This window comes from Diplodia seriata (genome assembly GCF_021436955.1).
Source record: "Diplodia seriata strain FDS-637 chromosome Unknown scaffold_8, whole genome shotgun sequence".
NCBI classification, from domain to species: domain Eukaryota; kingdom Fungi; phylum Ascomycota; class Dothideomycetes; order Botryosphaeriales; family Botryosphaeriaceae; genus Diplodia; species Diplodia seriata.
This window is the reverse complement of record NW_027117315.1, coordinates 1,209,261-1,229,464: the sequence shown is the minus strand read 5'-3', so window position 1 is coordinate 1,229,464 and position 20,204 is coordinate 1,209,261. Positions and strand designations below refer to the sequence as shown.

Genomic DNA, 20,204 nt, shown 5'->3' with positions numbered 1-20,204 from the left:
AATCATCGCTTGCGAAATGGCAACTGAGCAATGATGCAGCGCGGCTCAATAGTTGGATACCGGCCGGCCAAGTCAACGCTTGAACCACACCGTCTCACGCCCCCCCTGCTGCAACGGCTCCCTACTGCAAACTCCAAGCTGCGCGATGCCCCGGGATATAAGAATGACGCCCCAGCCAGACCACCACGCCAGAGCACACATCACACTCCGCGGCGGACAACACACAAACCAGACCGCTCCTTCCTCCCAGTCCAAAACTCACTTCAACCCAGCCTCCGCTAGCCGCCCTTCCCCACAACCACTCGCCCCCCAACTCTCCCACTGAACAATGGCCAGCCGTCCTAGCTCGTGGCAGGAGAAGCTGCAGGGTAAGGCCTCCCCCTCCCCGCCCACCACCGCCGCCCGCCGCTAACTCACCGCCCCCAGACTACTGCAGAGCCATCTCCTACCCGCAGCCCGTCTACAAGGAGTTCTCCGACCGTCGGGGTGAGTCGTTGCCAATGCGTGAAAATCTCCTCGCCCACCACGCTCCCTGTCGTCGTCTTGCTGCTCCGCCCGATACCCTCTTCCCGCCGCGCCGGTTACCCCCTTGCTTCCCCGGATCAGCCATCGACGCATCATCCTCTTTCCCGAAACAGCCGAAGCCGGCAATCATTCAATATCAACTACCCAAAACGCTCACCTGCCCACCACCACGACCACCACCACCCCCCACACACCGCATTTTGCTGACTGCTACCCTCGCAGGGGGCCGCACCGCCTGGTCGAGCAGCGTCCACATCGGCAACCTGACCGTGCCGGCGCGCTTCTGGTACGACGGCCAGTACGTCGACAAGGCCAAGGAAGATGCCGCCGAGGTGGCCTTGCAGAGACTGTGCGGTAGTCCGCAGCAGCGTTGGTGAGCGACCATTGTCCGCCTTCCCCGCTTCTCTTTCTTATCTTTGCTTTGCCCCCCTCGCGTCGGCCCGGCAGAGCGGCAGGCTGACCGCCATCTTCCCATACAGATCAGCCTCGCCAAGAGTTACTCTCTCTGTCTGCGTGTTTGCGCACTATCAATTCGCGGAATTCTTGATACCACTTGCTGCCGAGCGCTGCGTAACCACCCATACCCTCTCGGCCGCGATTTAGACGGAGAAAAAGCTCAATCTGTTACGTTGACCGACTGAAAGGTGGATGGACGGGGGATGGGGGCGCTGACTTTTCATCCCCACCCTCCCTCCCCTTCCTTTACTTTTCCTTGCTACCCTTTTCCCCCTCCCTGTGACCGGGCGATTGAGCTTGGATGCTGCACCTGTTGGCTCCCTTCTGACATGATTTCCTTCAATTGGAACGACCTTTTTCTACATTGGACTTTGGGGTTTTTGGGATTCAACTATGGGGCGGGAGTTTACATCAGACATTATTACTGGCGTAGGAGAACAACGCTCCCAGTGACGGGGATATTTCCTTTTTGCTACCATCATCATTTCCACTGGAGCGGGGGGGTTCTCGGGGCGCCAACAAACACAAATCATGTTCAAGGAATCTCGTTTATATTCTCGTTTTGTTTTGCCATTGCCTCGAGTATCTTCTCTGGCATGTCTTCCTGTACGCTAAGCCATCTATCATGACGGAAGTTATCCTCTACGTCACTGTTCCCCACCTGTTGGGAAGTGGGTCCACATCTTTGCCGAAGCAACCTTTTCTCTACTTGTCTCAACCGTTCTCTGCATTTGGGTTGGACTTGCGGTGAGATTCAGACCGCTTGACTTGGTTCGGCCGTCGTCGTCGGCTGCTTACATAGCGCGCGCGGAACCCGACAGCGACAGCGGAGCCCAGAAGGGTGTCATCCCGGCTACAACGCTGCATATCGGGTCACAGGGACCAGGCCTCTGAAACGAGATGCTTTGTAACGTGGTTGATGCGGGAAATCCCCGCCGACAAGTACAGGCAGGCGGAGGAAAGTAGTTGGAGTGACGCCTCGCAAATGCCGAGCGCCATGGTCGACCAACCAGCAAGTGCCGAGAACCTGCTAGCCGCAAAACACCGTCTGTGCTTTTCCGAATAGGTAGTGGTTGTTACCGCGCTTGCTGCGCCGCAACGGCCGGAACGATCCGTCCCGAAGAGGAGCACTAGGTAGGTATCTACCTAGCATCGGTCCCGCTCTTTTTTTTTTTTTTTTTCCTATGTCCCTCCACTCAACCCTCTGCCGTCGCGTCTCGTGCTTGCCATCACAGCGGCTGACAGAAGAAATTGCCCACCCGTATCTGGGATGTTATTTCTCGCTGCACATAGAGGTGATGGGCCAGCCAACATCTTTGAACTTGTCGCGAACTCGCTCTCGACCTACGGACCGGCTCCTGCACTGAATACCTGAGAAACCCATGCCTTGCCATAGCCGGGAAAGCCGAGTCGGAAGCAGGACGAGCCCCAGAGCTCCATGGAAGACTCGGCGATTTGAATGAAGCTGTTCGATTGCACGTCCTCTTACTTCCAATCGAACTGAACATGATGTCGGAGGCATGAAGACTGAAGAAAGAACGTGTGTAGTAAAGCAAAGGTCATGGAAGCTGGTCAGGGTCGTATTATGGTGTATCTGCCGTCTATTGAGCCCCTCATAAGAAACGCGCCACTAAAAGCAGAATATTCACCCCAGGGACAAAGCTTAACCCGAAGGAAAAGGGATGCTGAGCTCGAGAGGGACAGCTGCTTGGGTTTCCATTCTCTACGGATGCAAACCACATAGCTGCACCCCGGCCCCTGCTTTGGTTCATTCATAACAGCGCGCCACATGATAACAGCCGTATAATTGCGAAGTTATCCCTCTCACGTCCTGGATGCCAGCGCAGCACATAGGGACTCATTCCCATTGCCTTCACAACCGCGACCACTCCCTCCCCGCAATACTCAACGCCTCCTCCCCGTCAACCAACACACACCACCCCTCCCCATGCCCGCCACTCCTCCCCCACTTCTCCCCGGCAATCACCGCGCCCGGCCACGCCTCTTCGGCAAACTCCAGCACCTTGGCGTCAAATGTACCTGGCTGCAGCCAGACTGCGCGCACACCCGCCTGCTTTGCCTCGCGCAGCAGCTGCAGCGTTACCGGCGGTGGCGTTATGACAGACAACGACGTCTCGGGGGGCGACGGGAGCGCCGCCGGGGAGGAGGAGGTTGTGTGGGTCTTGTTGAGGGCGGTGATGCTGGGCGAGCCCGGGTTGATTGGGGTGACGGGGAGCGAGTGCTGGAGGTACCATACAAATACTGTTGCGGCTGCGTATTAGCGAGTCTAGGAGTAACAATGTTGCAGCAGTGATGTCGCGGGGTGACTAGATACGGACCTTTGTGACCGAACTTTGCGCGGTCGGAGCTGGCGCCGGCGACGGCGAAGCGCGGGGAGGTGAAGAAGGTTCTGAATGCGGCTTCCATGGCTGTTGATAGAGACCACGGCAAGAAAGTTGACGCGTGGGTTCGATGGTGCGTGCTGTGGAGATGCTTCGAGAGTTTATGTTCGGAGACGCGCGGGCGGCCCGCATGACGTCGTTTGCCGCGGTCGTTGCGTGCGTCCCTGCGCCTACTGGCCGATCCGGAAGGTCAGCACGCCAATCCAGGGTCTATTTGAAATACGAGGGCCTTTATCATGCCATCCCACCCTGGTCCATTATCACTCCATGGAGAATGTTGATTGTGCAATAGAAATACAAGCAACGACCAGATATGCTGGGTTGCTAGGGACTTGAACGTAAGATATTCTGCATGAACTGACGCTCGTCCTCTCTTTCTACAATGTGGGTGAGATATCTTATTCGTTACCGTGTGTGGTCCAAGAGTGTTCTTAACAATCATAGATGAATGGAAATGACTAGAAACATCTTCACTTACACCATCATCGTGAGACGATGGCTAATGCCAGGAAGGCTGCGCCGGTCGTAGATGAGTGCCAAAGGACGAAAGACCAACCCATATTTATTCCATGAGCGCTCCTGAATGACCTTGTAGTTCGACAGGGAGCGAATAGACAGAGGCGTCGAACAGTATTGAAGAGACATGGGACTCGGGGTGGATGTGATAGAAGAGCACATTGAAAACCGAAAAGTATCTTTTCCACCAATCGACTGCACCCTCGATGAAGAAAACAGGGCAGTATGGAGATGCATAGATTGAGATACAAATTGCCTCTGATTCGTGCGCTATCAAAAGTAAGTGTCGCCGTCATGTCAGTCGTCAACCCTCTTCATGCCACCACAGCCGTTCCAAGTCAGACAACGACAATCTGTGTCTTTCGCCGACCGTGATATACACAAATCCCCTTACCTCCGCTTCTATGCTTCGGGTGAAGCGGGCATAGTGGGCTGTCGGGCAGGTGTTCTGGCACATCCCACGCGAACGTCGAGTTCAGCCTATCGACGTCCGATTCCGACCTTGAAGACTCCGCCAAAATTCGGTCCAGCCGCTCCCTGATCCAGTCACGTTCGAGGCCAGACGTCTCGACTGGCTCTAGCTGCAGCGGCACATTCCACTCATCGTCGGCGGTTACAGCCTGGCTCATGAGAATCGCGTCGCTGTCCCACAAGCCGCTGCTGCGGGGTTTGCGCCGTATCGGGGCTGAAGCCGGACCGGAGGTCCGGCCCACCTTGCCCGTGTCTTCTAACGAAGGCCCGGCAAAGAAGAAGCCGGCGTTCTTGCCGGTGGCAGCACGGTCGATGTTGAAGTCCGGCGGCGTGTTGACGCGGGTTTGTCCCGGAGGCACAAACTCCAAGGCCAATGAGCCCTTGCCCTTGCGCACGTCGCCTTCGTAATTTGGGGACTCATCAAGTTGAGGGTGCCTAGTTTGTCTCCCTGACGTCGCCGGCGTTCGAGAACCTCTGAGTTCCCCTGCTCCTGATGCCTCGGTGGATGGCGAAGACTGTGGCGAGATTCCTCCGAGGGAAGTTCCGATGAAGTCAGGACCGTAATGTTTCGAGTGGCTGGGAGGGGCTGAATTTTCATCAAGCGCAAAGTAAGAGCTAGCTTCTCGGCGGTCACCGCGAGGACCAGGGCTGAAGAACGCAGCCTCGTTAAGGTCGCTCGGACCGATAGGCAGCGGGGGAAGCATGAACGTTTCTTTGCCGTTCGATCGATGAGAAGACCCAAATCTTTCATGTTCTTGAGCAACGAGCGATTGCTGCGGAGGAAGAGGGGCTGGCTGGGGAACTACACAGGTATCAGCTTGAGAAAAACAGCGTATATTATTGCCTTGCTCACGTTTAACCGACTCTTCATCGAGTCTGTCTACTATCCTGTCCTCTATGTTGATGACGTCGGCGATGCTTTGAGCATCACTGGAGACAGGCGGCCCGCGCCACAGCCAGCGTTTTATTGATCTCTTTGGGTTTCTCTTTGGAGACCCCGTGGGTGACTTATTGTAGCTGTCATCAAAATTCGGCGCCGGCGTTTGTGCTGCAGACTTAGATGGCGAGGGCACACGTAAAGGACTTTGTGGCTTGCCATGCTTGAGCAAGTGGCTGCTGTGAGACCTCCACTGTACGAATCTCGGCCTTGGCTTGGACGAAGAACTTTCGCACAGACGTTTCGCTTGCTTCTCGGTGGACGAATTGGACATGTTTCCCACGGAGGAAGCATATATGCTATGTGTATCGTCGGTAGACACGTCAGATCTTCTAGGGAGGCCGTCGCTCTTAGAGTGGAAATGGGACTGCCGTATCAGAGCATTCGGGTTCGGAGCGGGAGATGCCCTGGACGGCTCAGCGGATTCCTCGGGATCCGATTCGTGCCTTCGCAACGCTCTGAACCAGGTAGGTTTGTTTGCGGAAGGCTTCGGCTCTGGTGAAGCAACTCCCGGAGGATTGGCTGGAGCTTCATTGGCTTCTTCGCTGGGATCTTCATAGGTCACCACTTTTTTGAGGTTGGCAACGGTCGCGATGCTTTTTTTCCGAACGCCTCCGGGTGAGAACTTCTCCACAAGGCTAGACTTGCTGGTATTAATAAGCCTCAAGTCTGGTCCCGTCCTCATAATTCTGTGGGCAAAGCTGGAAATAGAGGAATTTCCGGAAGTTTGGAACGAATCAGGCAAAGAACTGTCGCTTGCAGTGTGGTCCATCTCCGCTGGGCGGTACGAAGTCTGAGTGTGCTCACTTGCCGCACGGACGTGACCCTTCAACGCTGATGGTGGGAACCCTTTTACTCCAAGGTTGATATCTGTATTCTGATTGTTGGAGGGAGGCGAATCGTTCGGAGGGGCGGTATTGCCGACTGCCCAGGGTGGAGGTGAATCCTCCGGGAAGACGGTACCGTCAAATGCTCCATATCGCGTCGGTCGATTGTTTGAGAGTGGCGAAGAAGCGACACGGGTTATTTCTTGAATGTGCGTCATTGACAAAAATGAGGCTCATTGCATCGACCTTCACTCGATGCGAGACTGTTGTTCGGCGGTTGCAGAGGCGAGACGGGCGAGAATCGATGTGAGGATGACAATTTGTCGCGGCTTAGGGCTAACAATAGAGTTGACCTGAAGAAGACAAGAGGAGCGAGGGAGGAGCAAAAGTGTGGATGTAGCTGGTCCATCAGCCTGCTATGAGCGGCCCGGTGGGAGCCAGCTGTTTAGAGAAGCTGTTTGGACCGCCTTTCCAAGAAATCCGGCCCAAGTGCCTTATCTTTGGGGCAGGAGCGCCCCGAACGATGCAAGAGCCGCCCGGAGTGACCATCGGGTATCCACAAGGCAAGAGCAACTCACGCAGGCACTTACCTGGGTGTGAGGCTCATAGCGCCAGCCTTGCATGGAATTGGCGTAAAAAGCCGAACCTCAACCCGCTCATCTACCACCAACGCACGCCAAAGAGCTTGCCGGACTTTTTCTTGAGGGGGGACCAGCTGTCATCCTCAAGGACAATGCGATTGTGGCCTGTTGTTGTGTTAGCTTGGCTATTTGCGAGGCTGCTATTTGCCTACCCGGAATGTCAAGCGTCAATGACTGATAATCTGCTTCTTTTTCACCGGGTCGTTGGATCATGTGTAAGAAGACGGTGCCCTTGTTAAGCGGGCCGTCGACCTGTTCACCAAGTCAGCCGACAGCTTCAGCCACGGATGGGTGGAAGCCATACGTAGAAGCGGAGGTAGAGGTGCTCGTTGCCTGCACGGTCTTTTTCTTTCTTCGAGCTAGGGCGAGATCAGTCCGGACATTGAGGGGTGATCGGAGCTAGACATACGTTATCGACCAAGCTCTCGCCATGCGGCTGTGGGACGCTTCGCCGCGCGCCACGATTTTCTTCGGGTTCCCCAGGAGTTCCACGCATTTCGGATCTTCCTTGATCCTTCTCAGAGCTCGGTGGTATTGGTTTGTAGTGCCTTCGGGGGAGAGGACTTCGGTATAGATGACGTAGCCAACGGCGCCCTGCAACTGTCAGACTGGCTCAGGCGATCACAGATGCGCGACGAACGGTTGCAAGGACGCCGGCAATGACAACCAAGAAGTTGAACGACTGCTGCGTCGAGCGGGCGACCTTCTCTACAGAGGTCAGATCGCCCCACCGCACATGTCCATCATCGTTGGAGACGGTGACCTGGCGCCGGGAGGTGGAGCTCTTCGATGATGCGCCGAGGCCGTGATGGGTGGCGTACGGTCTACCGGGGGGCAGACATGACGCGCTTCGCAGCCGGAGGGCCAGTGCTCTGGTCGGAGAGGCTCGCACGATGCGTGGCAGAAGGGCCATGGTTGCGGGGTTGTCGAGAGCTGCAGCTGGTTGAAAGCTCGACGCGCGCAGCTCCGCACTTGGGCCCGCCCTGGCACCCCGGCTTTTTTGGCGCCACAGCAGGTTACAGGACATTCTTCCTGTCCGCATCCAAGACTCAGGCCCATGTCCGAGCCTTCGACCCAACTGCCCACGTGAGATTGGCGCAATCGCTCTGCTCCGCGCAACTGTTCATTTGCAGCCTGCTGTGGCGCCACAGACTCACGCGCCACACCTACACTCGCGCCCGAGGCGAACAACCAGCCCGCGCTGGCACCTCCAGCTGCACCTCGGGTACCTGTCCGACTTTTGCCCACCAACGCCGCCCTGTACATATCGCGTGTGCGCACCCAGGCACCCGCCTCTGCGCACCCCTCCGAGGAACACCATGACGAGCCAAGGATGGAAGAAGTATTCGTACCTGGGCGATCTGCTGATGATCACGGCCGCCGTGAGTCCAGGACCAGCCTCCGCCACGCGCCCGCACCTGGCGCTATCGTGCTCGAACTTTTGCTGATAGACGTGTGCAGCCGGTATTGATGTACTTCGTCGTCCGCAACCTCCTCTCCAAACTCGACCCCGACGCCTCATCCAAGGAAGAAGCCCGGCAGAAATCCATCGCCGCCAACCGCAAGCTGAAGGGTATACTGGCCCGGCAGGAAGAGGAAGAGGACGAGGAGCAGGACAGCATCAGGCAACGGCTGCACCGCGATGAGCTGGTCCTCACGCCCTACGAGCAGTCCATTGCTATGGAGGTTGTTGCTCCCGAGGAAATACCCGTCTCCTTCGAAGGTAAACGACCGTTTGGAGTGCATTAGCCCGGCCCATGCTGATACTCCATGCAGATATTGGGGGCTTGGAGGACATTATCGAGGAGCTTAAGGAGTCTGTCATCTACCCTCTGACACTTCCCCACCTTTACGGCCACACCTCTTCGTTGCTGTCCGCGCCGTCGGGCGTGCTGCTGTATGGTCCGCCTGGCTGTGGAAAGACTATGCTTGCCAAGGCTCTTGCGCATGAAAGTGGCGCTTGCTTCATCAATCTGCACATCTCGACCTTGACCGAGAAGTGGTACGGTGACTCGAACAAACTGGTTAGCGCTGTCTTCTCGCTCGCCCGCAAGCTCCAGCCCACCATCGTTTTCATTGATGAGATCGACGCTGTGCTCGGACAAAGACGGAGCGGCGAGCACGAGGCCAGTGGTATGGTAAAGGCAGAGTACGTAAATCCCGTGCAGCAGTGTCCGTTCGGTGTTGACATCCCGCAGGTTCATGACCCACTGGGACGGTCTCGCATCTACCAATGCTGCTGGCATGCCACAGCGCATTTGCATCCTGGGCGCGACCAACCGCATCCAAGACATCGACGAAGCAATTCTCCGCCGAATGCCCAAAAAATTCCCCGTCTCGCTCCCATCAGCCCATCAACGCCGTGGCATCTTCAAGCTCATCCTAAAGGACACGAAAGTCGACCGCGCAAGCTTCGACCTTGACTATCTTGTCCGCGTCTCGGCAGGTATGAGTGGTAGTGATATCAAGGAAGCCTGCCGCGACGCTGCCATGTGCCCTGTTCGCGAGTTTATCAAAGAGCGCAAGAAGCGCGGGGATCCGTTGCGTGGCGTGAATCCGGAAGAGGTGAGGGGGCTGCGGACGGAAGATTTCTTGGGAAGGAAGGGCACAGTGCATTCGATGCATGACCCGGAAAAGGCGGGGGCAATTCCCGAGGCTGAAAGTATTGATGGAGACAGCTCGAGCGACGATGCTGGCAAGCTCGAGACAGCTTCGAGCTCGCCGACCGAGGACGAATACGCCGCACCTGTGAGGTGATTCCTCAGCCAAACGGTGGCAGGCTCGACTGCATGAGTGGTATCCACATTAAGGGACGGAGTTTGGCGTTGAATCACGATATGGGCAAGAAGCCAGCATACGCACGCGTATGTGCCAAGGCGAGTTCTAGGATAGACGGAGGATCACTACTTATTCTGCTCATGACAGCGTGCGTACGAGCCTGTCTGTACAGTACATATCGCCACGAGGCGAAGTTCTCAGCATTTCCAATCTAGGCCTCGAAGGATTCTCACTGCGTCTTTCAGGCTCCACTCTTTGCCGTTACCATTCGTCGACAGTAGTCGGAAATGGATGATTTTCCTAATCTGACCTCCATCCGCCTGCAAGCCAGCAAATCTGCAGCGGATCTAGATTCTCACGTTGTAAGCACACACAACGACTGAGCCCGTAGCAGGAAAGATACCGCCTAAGCCGTGTCCCCAAGGTATTCGTTAGCCCTCTACATATGCCCCGGCTCCCCACCACAGCGACTGGCGACAAACAGCATCACGACCGGCAGTTTGGCACCCTGTCGCTTTTGAGCTACTGAGCCGCTGGATAGAAGCCTGGGGTTAATATCGCCCTACCCGATCCACGCGATTGTGCTCTAGCCTTCCCCGCATACGCACGAGCACGCGCTCTGGGAGTGTTACTCATGAAGCCTGCAGTAGCGGATCACGAAGGAATATGCAGCTCAGCCTTACGCCACCACAGCAAGCCACTTCGCGCTCTCCTATCAAAAAATGCGCCATCTTCATGCCAATAAGCCTTATTTTTCTTTTCTTGCCCTTCATCTCTTGCCTTCGTAAAGTTCCCCCACTTGCCCTTCTCGATTAGATACGCTCTACATGCCCGGCAGACAATGCACATGACGGTGGCGGTGACATTGCCGTTTATAGCCTCGTCCAATATAGCACACCCCCATCACACACGAGCGGCAAGCAACAGGCCAATCAAGGAATGCGCTTTTTCTTTAACACGGCTGCGGGACGGCTATTGGTGCCACGTCTGGACGGAGGCGCCGCAGCTTTCGCTTGGCTTGCCTTTTTGCTGGGCACATTTTTACTTTCCTCCCTTCATTTTCCATTGCCCCTGCGTCGGTCACAGACACGACATTCCTTTTTCGTGGTTGGGAGATTGCCAACCTTCGCGTTCTGCGTTGCCATCTGCCGTACGACGTGCATGCGTGTGGCTGGCGGCGCGGAGCGACGAGGCTGGAGGAAACAAGGATTGCTGTTTCTCTCCCTACAATTGGGCAGGTACGGCATGTGTCGGTGATACGAGCGGGATGGAAGCGACACGTGCTCCGCTCCCTCGAGCGATTCGTGTCTTCTAGAGGGGCGGCGCGCGGCGCGGGCATGGAAGATCGTCAGGAAGGAAGGGGAAGGAATGCTGAGCACATGGTTTTCTGGATGACGCGTCACGCCCGACTAGCGAACCATCCGCGCGCATCGTCCAACGCGGTTGTTCTCGCCCCGCGGAGAGAGTGGGGCCAGTCTTAGGGCATCGTGGACATCGTGGTTGAGGTGCGTAGCGTGGGAAAATTCTCTAGTCAGCGGGTTGCTTTTTCCTGTCGCCTCATCTTCCGTGGCCTTTGGGAGGATCTCGGGAGTTTGTTCGGCTGCATGCGTGGCCCGCATATGTAGTCTCTGTGTAGCGGATTGTCGGGACGAAGAGCGGCGGGGAGGGCGGAAAGCCGGTACGGGGCGTGGATGGGCTTCCGGTTGGCTGACACCAGGGGGACATCTACGAGCGTTCAGCGTTTTGGGGGAAACCAGCAAGATCCTGGTCCGCGGGTTTGAGACTGTGAGTCAAGGTTGGACGGCTATTAATTCTTGTTCCCGTGGTTGTGAAGGGAGACAACGGGATTTCTGGAAGGATTTCGAGATTGTCAGCCCGACTGCCGTATAGCGAAAGCGGCAGCAAGAGCGTCATGCACGGGGCTAGTGGAATGTACGTCGCGGCTGCACGCAAAATGGCAAGGAGCGGTGGTGGGTATGTTGAATAGGGCTGAGTTTGGTTCCCAACGGTAAGTCGGGAGTTGGAAGTGTGACGTAGGTGCAACGGGCTGGCAACGGTACGGTAGAGACGGAAGGCGTTTGGGCTAGAGCGCCGGCAACATGGCCTTTTTCCCGTACGCTCTAAAACGCAAATGTTTTGGTCCGCGGACCAACCAAGCTGCCGGATGGTGCCAAGGCTACACCACGACGTCTTAAGAACGACAGCGATCCAGAAAACTCGACGTCGTACAGCATTTGCGTTGAGATTCGAATATCCCGAAGCTGCAGCCAAAACCATGCATGGAAATCGAGGCCGTGCGATGTGACCGACATATGGAGCCATCGTACCGCCCACTCCAGCTGAGGCTTGGAGCAAGCAACAGAGTGCTGAAGCACACTTGCGGGGTGCACACTTGGAACGACAGTGCCGTGGAGTAAAAGTCGAACAGAGCTCAACGAAAGACCCCAAAGAAGCACCGTTTGTAGAAAGCGATTGTCGCCGCATGAGGGCGGATCTGCGCAATGAGATTTCTTGAGTAGACTAGATTTACTAGACATGTCAGTCTACAATGACAGTGAGATATCAAAGGCCGATGTTTAGTGAATCATCTCCCGTGCCCCTACGCGTTAGAGGAAGCGAGACAATGATTTCGCCACTAGTCATGAAGGACGTCGCGTCTTGTACTCATGGGAACGTAGGATAGCAGGCAGAAGGGATCGACTGAGGGCGGTCGGCTTGTGGCTTCGGCGAGTAAATAATGCGAGCGCTTACGCCATGAACACGTACGATAGTTGTTCTTCGGGGCGAAGTAAGGTGGGAACCGATCCCTAAGAATAGGCGATCCACCGCATGACGAATGCGAGTCGTGACGATCAAGACCTGCGAACGTCTGTCTCCCTGAGCAGAGTGACTTGGCAATGAAGATCCGGGCAGCGAGGCGAGCTGGCCGTTGAACGCTCCGAACGGTTCGGGGAAGTGCAATACGGACGGAGCATCAAGGCATCGTGCTGGAGAAGCTTAAGGAGTCGGTGCCGAAAGATGGCAAACACTCTGAAACGCTAGGGGGCAATGGGGTGGAGGTCGATTGCACTGCCTGCCCACCGTGGTCCCGGCGCCTGACCGCCAGGAACGCGGCAACGGGTTCGACGTTCGAGACTCGGTGTTGATCGGCCGTGGGCGTGCAGAATGGACGCGATCATCTGCGATGGCAGATCTGACAGCTGAGGCTTCCACAAGAACCTCCTGAGGAACCGTGGCCTGACATTCCATAGCGCCGCGTCGGACAGAAATGGCAACACACGATACAATTGAGAGCACACCTTACCAATAAGACACTGATGAGGCAGGCGGGCGGCCGTAGAACACCGCCCGACCGGCGTGTAGCATAAGCTGCTTACCGCAAAGAGGCGCCGGAGGCGGCGATTGACCCCAAAGCGACTGCCAGTTTGGGTTTGGCTGGCTCGAATGCTAACTGAGGCCGGAGATTATCGAGCGAATGCTCAGGAGAAGCGGAGCGGCTGCCCATCAGCCGCGAGCTAGTAACGTGTTCGACGGGGAAGCATGTGCAGTGCCTGGGCTCCGGCATGTGCAGCAGCGGTCGATGAGGGCCTTGGGCCTTGGGCTTGGGCTTGGGCCCAGAGGGGCGGAGATGAGCGCCTTGTGAAGTGCAACATTACATACTTATGAACAGCTGGGGACGGGGCCGCCCTGGCACCTGTCTACCTGCTGGATTAATATGTGCTGGCGCGTATGGCGTAGAACGAGAGGCGTCACATGCGGCTGGTGGGCGCTTGCCTCGTCTGCACGCTGGACTCAGGCACGGGGGCGGCACGGCGGAACGAAGCCAGCCAAGTCGTGCACGCCAGGCGGCGCTCCATGCGCGGTGGTGAGTCTGCGCGTCAGACGGCGAGCGGCTGACGGGCTGCGTGCAACGCGCGATGTTTGCGGTGTTTCTGGCCGCGGCAAGCAGAGGAACGCAGCGCCTCAGGCCGTGGGAGGCAGCTGCCCTGGCGGCGTGGAGCCTGCGACGCTGGCGGCCTGGCTAAATGGATGGCGGTGGAAATTGTCGGCCATGACCCTGATGAGACGCGGGCGACGCCCGTCTAATTTCGCAGGGCCGGGATGCCCGGCGCATGGCCCGCAGGCTACGCCGCGACGGGCATAGCGGAGCCCGGCGGCTGCAGGGTGCCCGAAGCGCTGCCCGCGGTGATGCTGGCAATTTCACCACCCTGCTGCGGGATTGCTGATGCTCCGCGGCGGGCGGCGGCGGCGCAGTGGGCGCGCTCCTGGCTGCACGGCACTGCCACCGGCGAGGGAAACGCTGTGTTTCTCGCCCGCCCACCTGCCCGTTCCTTGCTGGCCGCGAGTCGTGCTGCAACGCGACCTTAATCACTCGCCGACGCCCGGGCGCACGCCCGCCGCAGCATCGCATCAGAATTGCCTCGACTTGTGCTGCGCACGCAGAGCATGCGCTCCTCTGAACCCGCCGTCTGCTTCTCCACGCTTGAGCACTCCCCGTCCGCTCGCACATCCGCCTGCTGCTAGTCCGCAAGCGCCGGGAGCGATCGCCGTCGGCGCTGCGAACCGCTTGCGCGCCCGGCCTATTTACAGCAGTCGACCAGTCGACCGGTGCTTGTGCGCACGTTTTATGCAGAGCGCCGCCTGTTCTGGCGTCGCTTCTGCTCTGCTTGCCCACGTCCCTGCTCCGCGCCCGGGGCCGCAGCTGGTCAGGCCCGCTCACTGAAGCCACTCCTGTGCTCGCTCGCTTCGCCTGGCGCCAGCCGGCCTCTCTCATCGCTCTCCCGCGCGACCTCGTCTCATTTCCCTCCTTCGCCGCACCTTCGACCTCTCCACCAACTCCCAACAGCCCGGCAATCCTCGACCGGTCAGCACTGGAGCTCGCAGCTTCCAGTGTGTGCTCGCCGCCGTCGCAGACCTCGTCCCGACCGACTCGCCGTCTCGCACAGGGCTCAACTCACGCTCCTTCTTCGTCACGCCTCGATTCCCCAGTGAATCACCACCGCTCGTTTTTGCTGCTTCGATTCTTGCCACTATTTTTGCCGCCTTCTAATACCGCCTCTCGACCGCCTTTGGACGTTTGCGCCTCCAATCTTTGACTGCCGACCCAACTGGAGCCACCGGATTTCGCTTTACTGCCTCCCTACGACTCCTGGCCTGCTGGACAAAGAGATTGCCCAGCCCGCCATTTTCCGCTGGTTAATCTAGAGCCTGGGAGCTGTAATTCGTGGTTTTATTTCGGGTTTCTTTGTTTGAGAAGGGGTCCTGAGCACGTGGATCTCGCCAGCTGTTTGATTGACTGGACGCCACCCGTCACTTCGCCATTGTCGTGCGCCAGAGAACAGGACAAAGACGAGGAGCAAGAATTTTTTGGAAAAACTCGTCCAGCAATCGCGCGCTTGCCTCAGCACCTTACCGCGACTATCGCTTTCGCGTCCTCTCCTTCGAAGCTACGCAATTCCTGGGTATTTGCAGAATGGTATGCTAAGGGCTGTGGATTCACTCGCCAACCTTACATCCATCTTTGCTTTAACTGTTGCGCTCCGCGACTGAGTTGCAGTCCGGTAAGATTCCTTGGTTACGAAACCTGTCGAGGTCTCCGGGCACGGGAACAACGGAACTGACCATCGTTGTAGTCACACTCCTTATCCTTGATTCGTCAAGTACACTCGTTTTCACAAACATTCTGACAGTACGCTGGCCCTGGGTCCGGAATTTGGAGACCAATCTGACGTCAAACAGCCTTCGCGTTTGCCTTAGCATCCATTGCCATTTACGCTATTCGAACGATTGAGGAAATAATACAGGATGAAAACTTCAACCGTCACCTGGGCGGCTTGCATGGCCCTTCTGTCTCTTCAGGGGGCAACCGCCGAAGCTGCACCAGCACAAGCAAGACGCACCGCCGCGCCGCAAAGACCGAAGTATTACTTCCCTCGTCATGTGAAAAGGCAAATTAGCAACTCTACTGTTTCCGCTGTATCTACGGAGAGCTCAATCTTGACTCCGGATCTCTCTACACCAACTCCAGAGGTCTTCACCTCAACTCCAGCGATCCTCACGTCGACTCCAGAGGCCCTCACGTCAACCCCCGAAGTCCTCGCCTCGACCCCGGGAATCTCTACGCCTCCCGCTAGCGATACCTCGACCTTGACCTCCAGGGAAGAATCATCCAGCGATTTCTCGTCCTTCTTTGACGGCTTTTCGAAGAGCGATTCGGATTTCAGCAGCTTTTTCAACACCCCGCAACCCGCGGTAGAGTCATCAACTTCTGCCTACACGGTCAATTCCACTTCCGTGAGCGAAAGCCCGTCTGGCACTTCGACCATCGTTTCCGAATCAACCATTACCGAAGTTTCGTCGCCCTTCACCACGACTACTCTGTCGAGCACTCCGGAGGAGGCCCAATCTACTCCCGCCGCATCATCTTTCGTTGGAACTGGCGGTGTTACCCTTCCCGTCGTCACGCCTTCGTCTACTGCCGCAATCGAGTCGACCGTCATCGAGTCCACCACTACTTCCGCTGCAGCTGAATCTTCAACTGTGCAAGCTTCCACCCCCGAGCCATCCTACGTTGGAACTGGCGGTGTCTCGAGCCCTGTTATACAGCCGACGACCAGCAGCACGGAGTCGAGCACCGAAGTTTCCTCCGTGGAAACACCAGTCGCTACGTTTGCCGGAACTGGCGGTGTGTCAAGCCCGGTGATTCAACCGACCACTAGCACAGAATCGACAACTGAGTTCACGCCTGTCGAGACTCCGGTGTCCAGCTACGTCGGAACTGGTGGTGTGTCGAGCCCGGTCATTCAGCCGACGACGAGCGACACGGAGTCGACTACCGAGGTTTCATCGTTTGAGACTCCCGTATCCACTTATGTTGGCACCGGTGGCGTCTCAAGCCCGGTTATTCAACCCACCACCAGCAGCACTGAGTCGGAAACTTCAGAAGCTCGTGCTTCTGAGACGAGCACCGCCGCGCTGACCCCGGCTACTTCGAGCGCCGCCGGCACCGGCACTGGTGGCGTTTCGATTCCGATCGTTCAGCCCACCAGCTCGACTATCAGCGACGAGACCTCTAGCACTGGCCTTCTTGACCCCGTTGTGTCTCCTGTGACCAGCCTTCTTGGCACTGGGGGTGTACTGAGCCCTATTTTGACCCCGACGACGGCAGCTTCGAGCGACGAATCTGCTTCTTCAGCGGCCGCCACCACCCCAGTTGCTGAGTCCAGCGCTGCCGGTACCGGTACCGGTGGGGTTGTCAGCCCTATCCTGACACCGACGACAGCACCCTCGACCGACGAGTCCGCCTCTTCAGCGGCCGCCCCTACCCCGGTTGCTGAGTCTAGCGCTGCCGGAACCGGTGGTGTTTCGATCCCCATTGTTCAGCCCACCAGCTCAAGCGCTACCGATGCGCAGGCCACTCCCACTGAGTCGAGCGCTTCCTCCACTACTGATGGTCTTCTCGGCCCGGTCTTGTCCCCCTTGAGCAGCGCTCTTGGATCAAGCGGAATTTTGAGCCCTGTGACCAGCGCCCTGGGCACTGGAGGCGTCCTGAGCCCGGTCCTCAACCCGACGACCCCGGCCACTGAGCAATCTGCTAGCGCTACTGGAACTGGCGATTCGTCGAACCCGGTCATTCAGCCCACCAGTGGCTCGGAGCCTGTGCCTGTCGAGACTTCTGCGGCTGGCACTGGCGGGGTCTCAATCCCGGTCGTCACGCCTACCAGTGGCATCGCGAGCCCTGCCACCCCCGTCGCTGCATCGTCGACCGGAACTGGTATCATTGTCGGTCTTTCGACTATCATCGACAGCAGCAGCAGCACGACCGATGCCCCATCGTCGACTGAGACCTCCACATCGGATCTGCTTGGCGGTGTTGTGTCCGGCGTTACTTCCGCCGTGGGCTCCATTGTTACGCCTGTGGTTACCCCGATTGAGTCCCTCGTAAGCTCCATTGCCACGCCCGTCGAGTCGATCTTGACCCCCGTGGAGTCCCTTGTAAGCTCCATTGCTACGCCCGTCGAGTCTATTTTGACCCCTGTGGAGTCCCTTGTGAGCTCCGTTGCCACTCCTGTTGAGTCTATCTTAACCCCGGTGGAGTCCCTTGTGAGCTCTGTTGCCACTCCTGTCGAGTCTATCTTAACCCCGGTGGAGTCTCTTGTGAGCTCCGTTGTCACGCCTGTCGAGTCTGTTCTTAGCTCTGTTGCTACGCCGGTTGAGTCTGTCTTGACCCCTATCGTTGGCAGCAGCTCCTCGTTTGCTGGTACTGGAACTGATATTCCGCCGATTACTTCTTCCATGGGCGGTGCTACCCCCACTGCAATCGGCGAGACCGGATCGGCTACCAGTGTCTTGAGCCCTGGCGTTACCCCGGCGCCCACCAGCACCAGCGAGCTGATCCCTCTGCCGCTGACGAGCGACCTTGGCTCACTCATCTCAGACGTGACCAGCCTCGTCTCTAGCGCTGGTAGTGATCTGACTTCGATTCTGACTCCGCTCGCTAGTATTCCCTTGACTGCGAGCGGTTCAGTTGCCACGCCGACCCCGACGAGTGCTTCAAGCCCCATTACTCCCGCTGCATCATCTTCGCTCACGGGTGTTGAATCGATTTTGTCATCACTCCTCGGTTCGACGCCGTTGATTTCGATCCCGACCACGCCGATCATTCCGCTCAGCACCCCGACCACCATCGATCTGACTTCGGCACTTTCGTCCCTGACTGGCACTCCTAGCTCTGCGTCAACTCCCCTGGCTACGTCCGAGTCTAGCGCAACCCCAAGCGACTCTTCTGCAGTCCCGACCACCCCGACCACGCCGCTGCCCACCGTGTCATCGAGCTCGAGCACGCCTGGATCTAGCTCATCGGCCCCTCAGACCGGCTCGACCGAGACGCCCATTCCTACCACTCCCGCCTCTACTCCGTCCACTGCGGCGTCTTCGACCACTCCCGTAGTTTCGGAGACGACTGAGTCCTCTGTCCAGACGCCTTCCGCTACTACTAGCTCATCCAGCTTCAGCTCCAGTTCATCGTCGGCCATTGTTGTTGTCCCCACTGCCAGCACTAGCTCCACGATCGAGATTGCATCCTCAACCCTGTCCACCACGTCGACCACTCCTGTCTTCTCGATCCGTCCCACTGGCACTGACTCTGCCACCACCTATGTCGTGGCAACCAGCATTGTTTTCGATCCCTCGACCACCGGCACCTCGTCTAGCTCTTCGGCGGCTACTGCATCTGCTACCACGTACCCCAAGTTCATTGCTCCTCCGGGAGGCATGCCCTCGGCTCCAACCAACTCCACTAAGATTCAGATTGGTTTTAAGCGCGGCTTCAACTGGCCCTTCGTCGTTGGCCATGCCGACACCACCGGCTGGCAACTCACGACCTATATGCCGATCGCTGTGGCTGATGGACTTGGCGTCGATCACGACAAGGTTGAGATGGTCACTTTGACCTCGTACAACACCACCGAGAAGTTGGGTTATATCTCTACGCTGGCGCTGATGTACGTCCCGAGTGATCTGGTCGATACGCTCCACCTGGATCTGCTGAACTCCAACTCTGCCTTCTACAACAACGACGACGAGAGTGTTGGATCGACCATCAACTTCCTGACAAGCTTTGTCGATCCCACTTTCCCGATCGTGGCCAGTGATATGCCTGATGACGGCTCGTCTGGCTCCTCGACTGGTAGTGGCTCGTCCTCGAGCTCTTCGGGCAACGCCAGCAGCGGTGATCCCATGGGCGATGGCTCCAGCTCCGGCTCCGGTGTCAAGGGTAGCGCTGTTGGCATTGCGTTCGCTGCCATTGGCGGTGTTGCTGTCTATGGTGCGGCTATGATGCTTGTTGCTCGCAGGTACAAGAAGAAGAGGGCCAGCCACCAACGCTCCAGCTCTGTTCCCAGCACTGGGTCGAATGGCTACGGCTCGACGGGCAATGGCCCTTGGATGTCTGGAGCTCGCGGCGGCCGTGACAGCCATGGCAGCCGCGGCAGTGGCAGCAGCAACGGCCGCAGCGCCAGAACCGCGCAGATTTCGGCGCCAGTCATGGCCGAAAACTCGCTGGGATGGAACTGATCGCCAAGCGCGACCCTAGACTATCTTTGACGGCCTAATGTTTAGCACATGAGGTCACGTTCGTTGTATCATATTCGAAAATCACGGTCTCGTGGGCAGTTGGCCAGATCACTTTACCATTCTTTCCATCCGACAGCAGACGAGTAGCGGGCTCCACTTCGCCTAGCGACGATCGTCTCCATGCACCTTCTACAGGTCACTGCTCTCAGGCCCTCGGTCTTATTTCCTTTTCTCTATACCTGTCTATGCATTTCCAGTTTGTCGTCTAGCGCAAGCTTATTATCACATTATTGATCACATTTTCCTTCCCTTCTTAGATACCAGTCTACGGCCTCCGTTGAGAAGCTAGACTTTTTCTGATTCCTTTCGATGCGGTAGGAAGGAGACTACAGACAGCCTGGCGCATGTTTATGTGCCATGGCTGTTGGTGTGGCAGCGCCTGGGGAGGCCGGCTGTCGAGTACATAGTTCGAGAACTTTCAATAAATGTAGTGATGAATGAGAAATTTGTCCGCGTGCCGCATAGAGTGTTTGATGAATCTTGGTTTGAAATAATGGGCCGTAGTCGCACCGCAACG

General features: G+C 57.4%; 4 protein-coding genes across 4 annotated transcripts; 3 read left to right on the top strand and 1 right to left on the bottom strand.

Moving 5' to 3' along the window:
- Nucleotides 1–328: 328 nt before the first annotated feature.
- Nucleotides 329–902, top strand: SLS55_007976 (uncharacterized protein; the record flags this gene model as incomplete). Its single annotated transcript, XM_066779391.1, has 3 exons — nucleotides 329–368; nucleotides 427–486; nucleotides 748–902. 3 exons carry the CDS (start codon nucleotides 329–331, stop codon nucleotides 900–902), a joined length of 255 nt encoding a protein of 84 aa, XP_066630195.1.
- A 5,892-nt stretch (nucleotides 903–6,794) lies between these two features.
- On the bottom strand, nucleotides 6,795–7,688 carry TIM21 (mitochondrial import inner membrane translocase subunit tim21; the record flags this gene model as incomplete). The annotated part of the gene is made up of 6 exons (XM_066779390.1): nucleotides 6,795–6,880; nucleotides 6,928–7,027; nucleotides 7,080–7,134; nucleotides 7,221–7,369; nucleotides 7,416–7,538; nucleotides 7,668–7,688. The coding sequence occupies 6 exons, from the start codon at nucleotides 7,686–7,688 to the stop codon at nucleotides 6,795–6,797; spliced, it is 534 nt and encodes a 177-aa protein (XP_066630194.1).
- Nucleotides 7,689–8,094: 406 nt separating this feature from the next.
- On the top strand, nucleotides 8,095–9,532 carry MSP1 (mitochondrial dynamin GTPase Msp1; the record flags this gene model as incomplete). Its single annotated transcript, XM_066779389.1, has 4 exons — nucleotides 8,095–8,157; nucleotides 8,237–8,498; nucleotides 8,552–8,924; nucleotides 8,974–9,532. The coding sequence occupies 4 exons, from the start codon at nucleotides 8,095–8,097 to the stop codon at nucleotides 9,530–9,532; spliced, it is 1,257 nt and encodes a 418-aa protein (XP_066630193.1).
- Nucleotides 9,533–15,391: 5,859 nt separating this feature from the next.
- On the top strand, nucleotides 15,392–19,627 carry MSB2 (multicopy suppressor of a budding defect; the record flags this gene model as incomplete). Its single annotated transcript, XM_066779388.1, has 1 exon — nucleotides 15,392–19,627. One exon carries the CDS (start codon nucleotides 15,392–15,394, stop codon nucleotides 19,625–19,627), a length of 4,236 nt encoding a protein of 1,411 aa, XP_066630192.1.
- Between the last annotated feature and the right edge of the window lie 577 nt (nucleotides 19,628–20,204).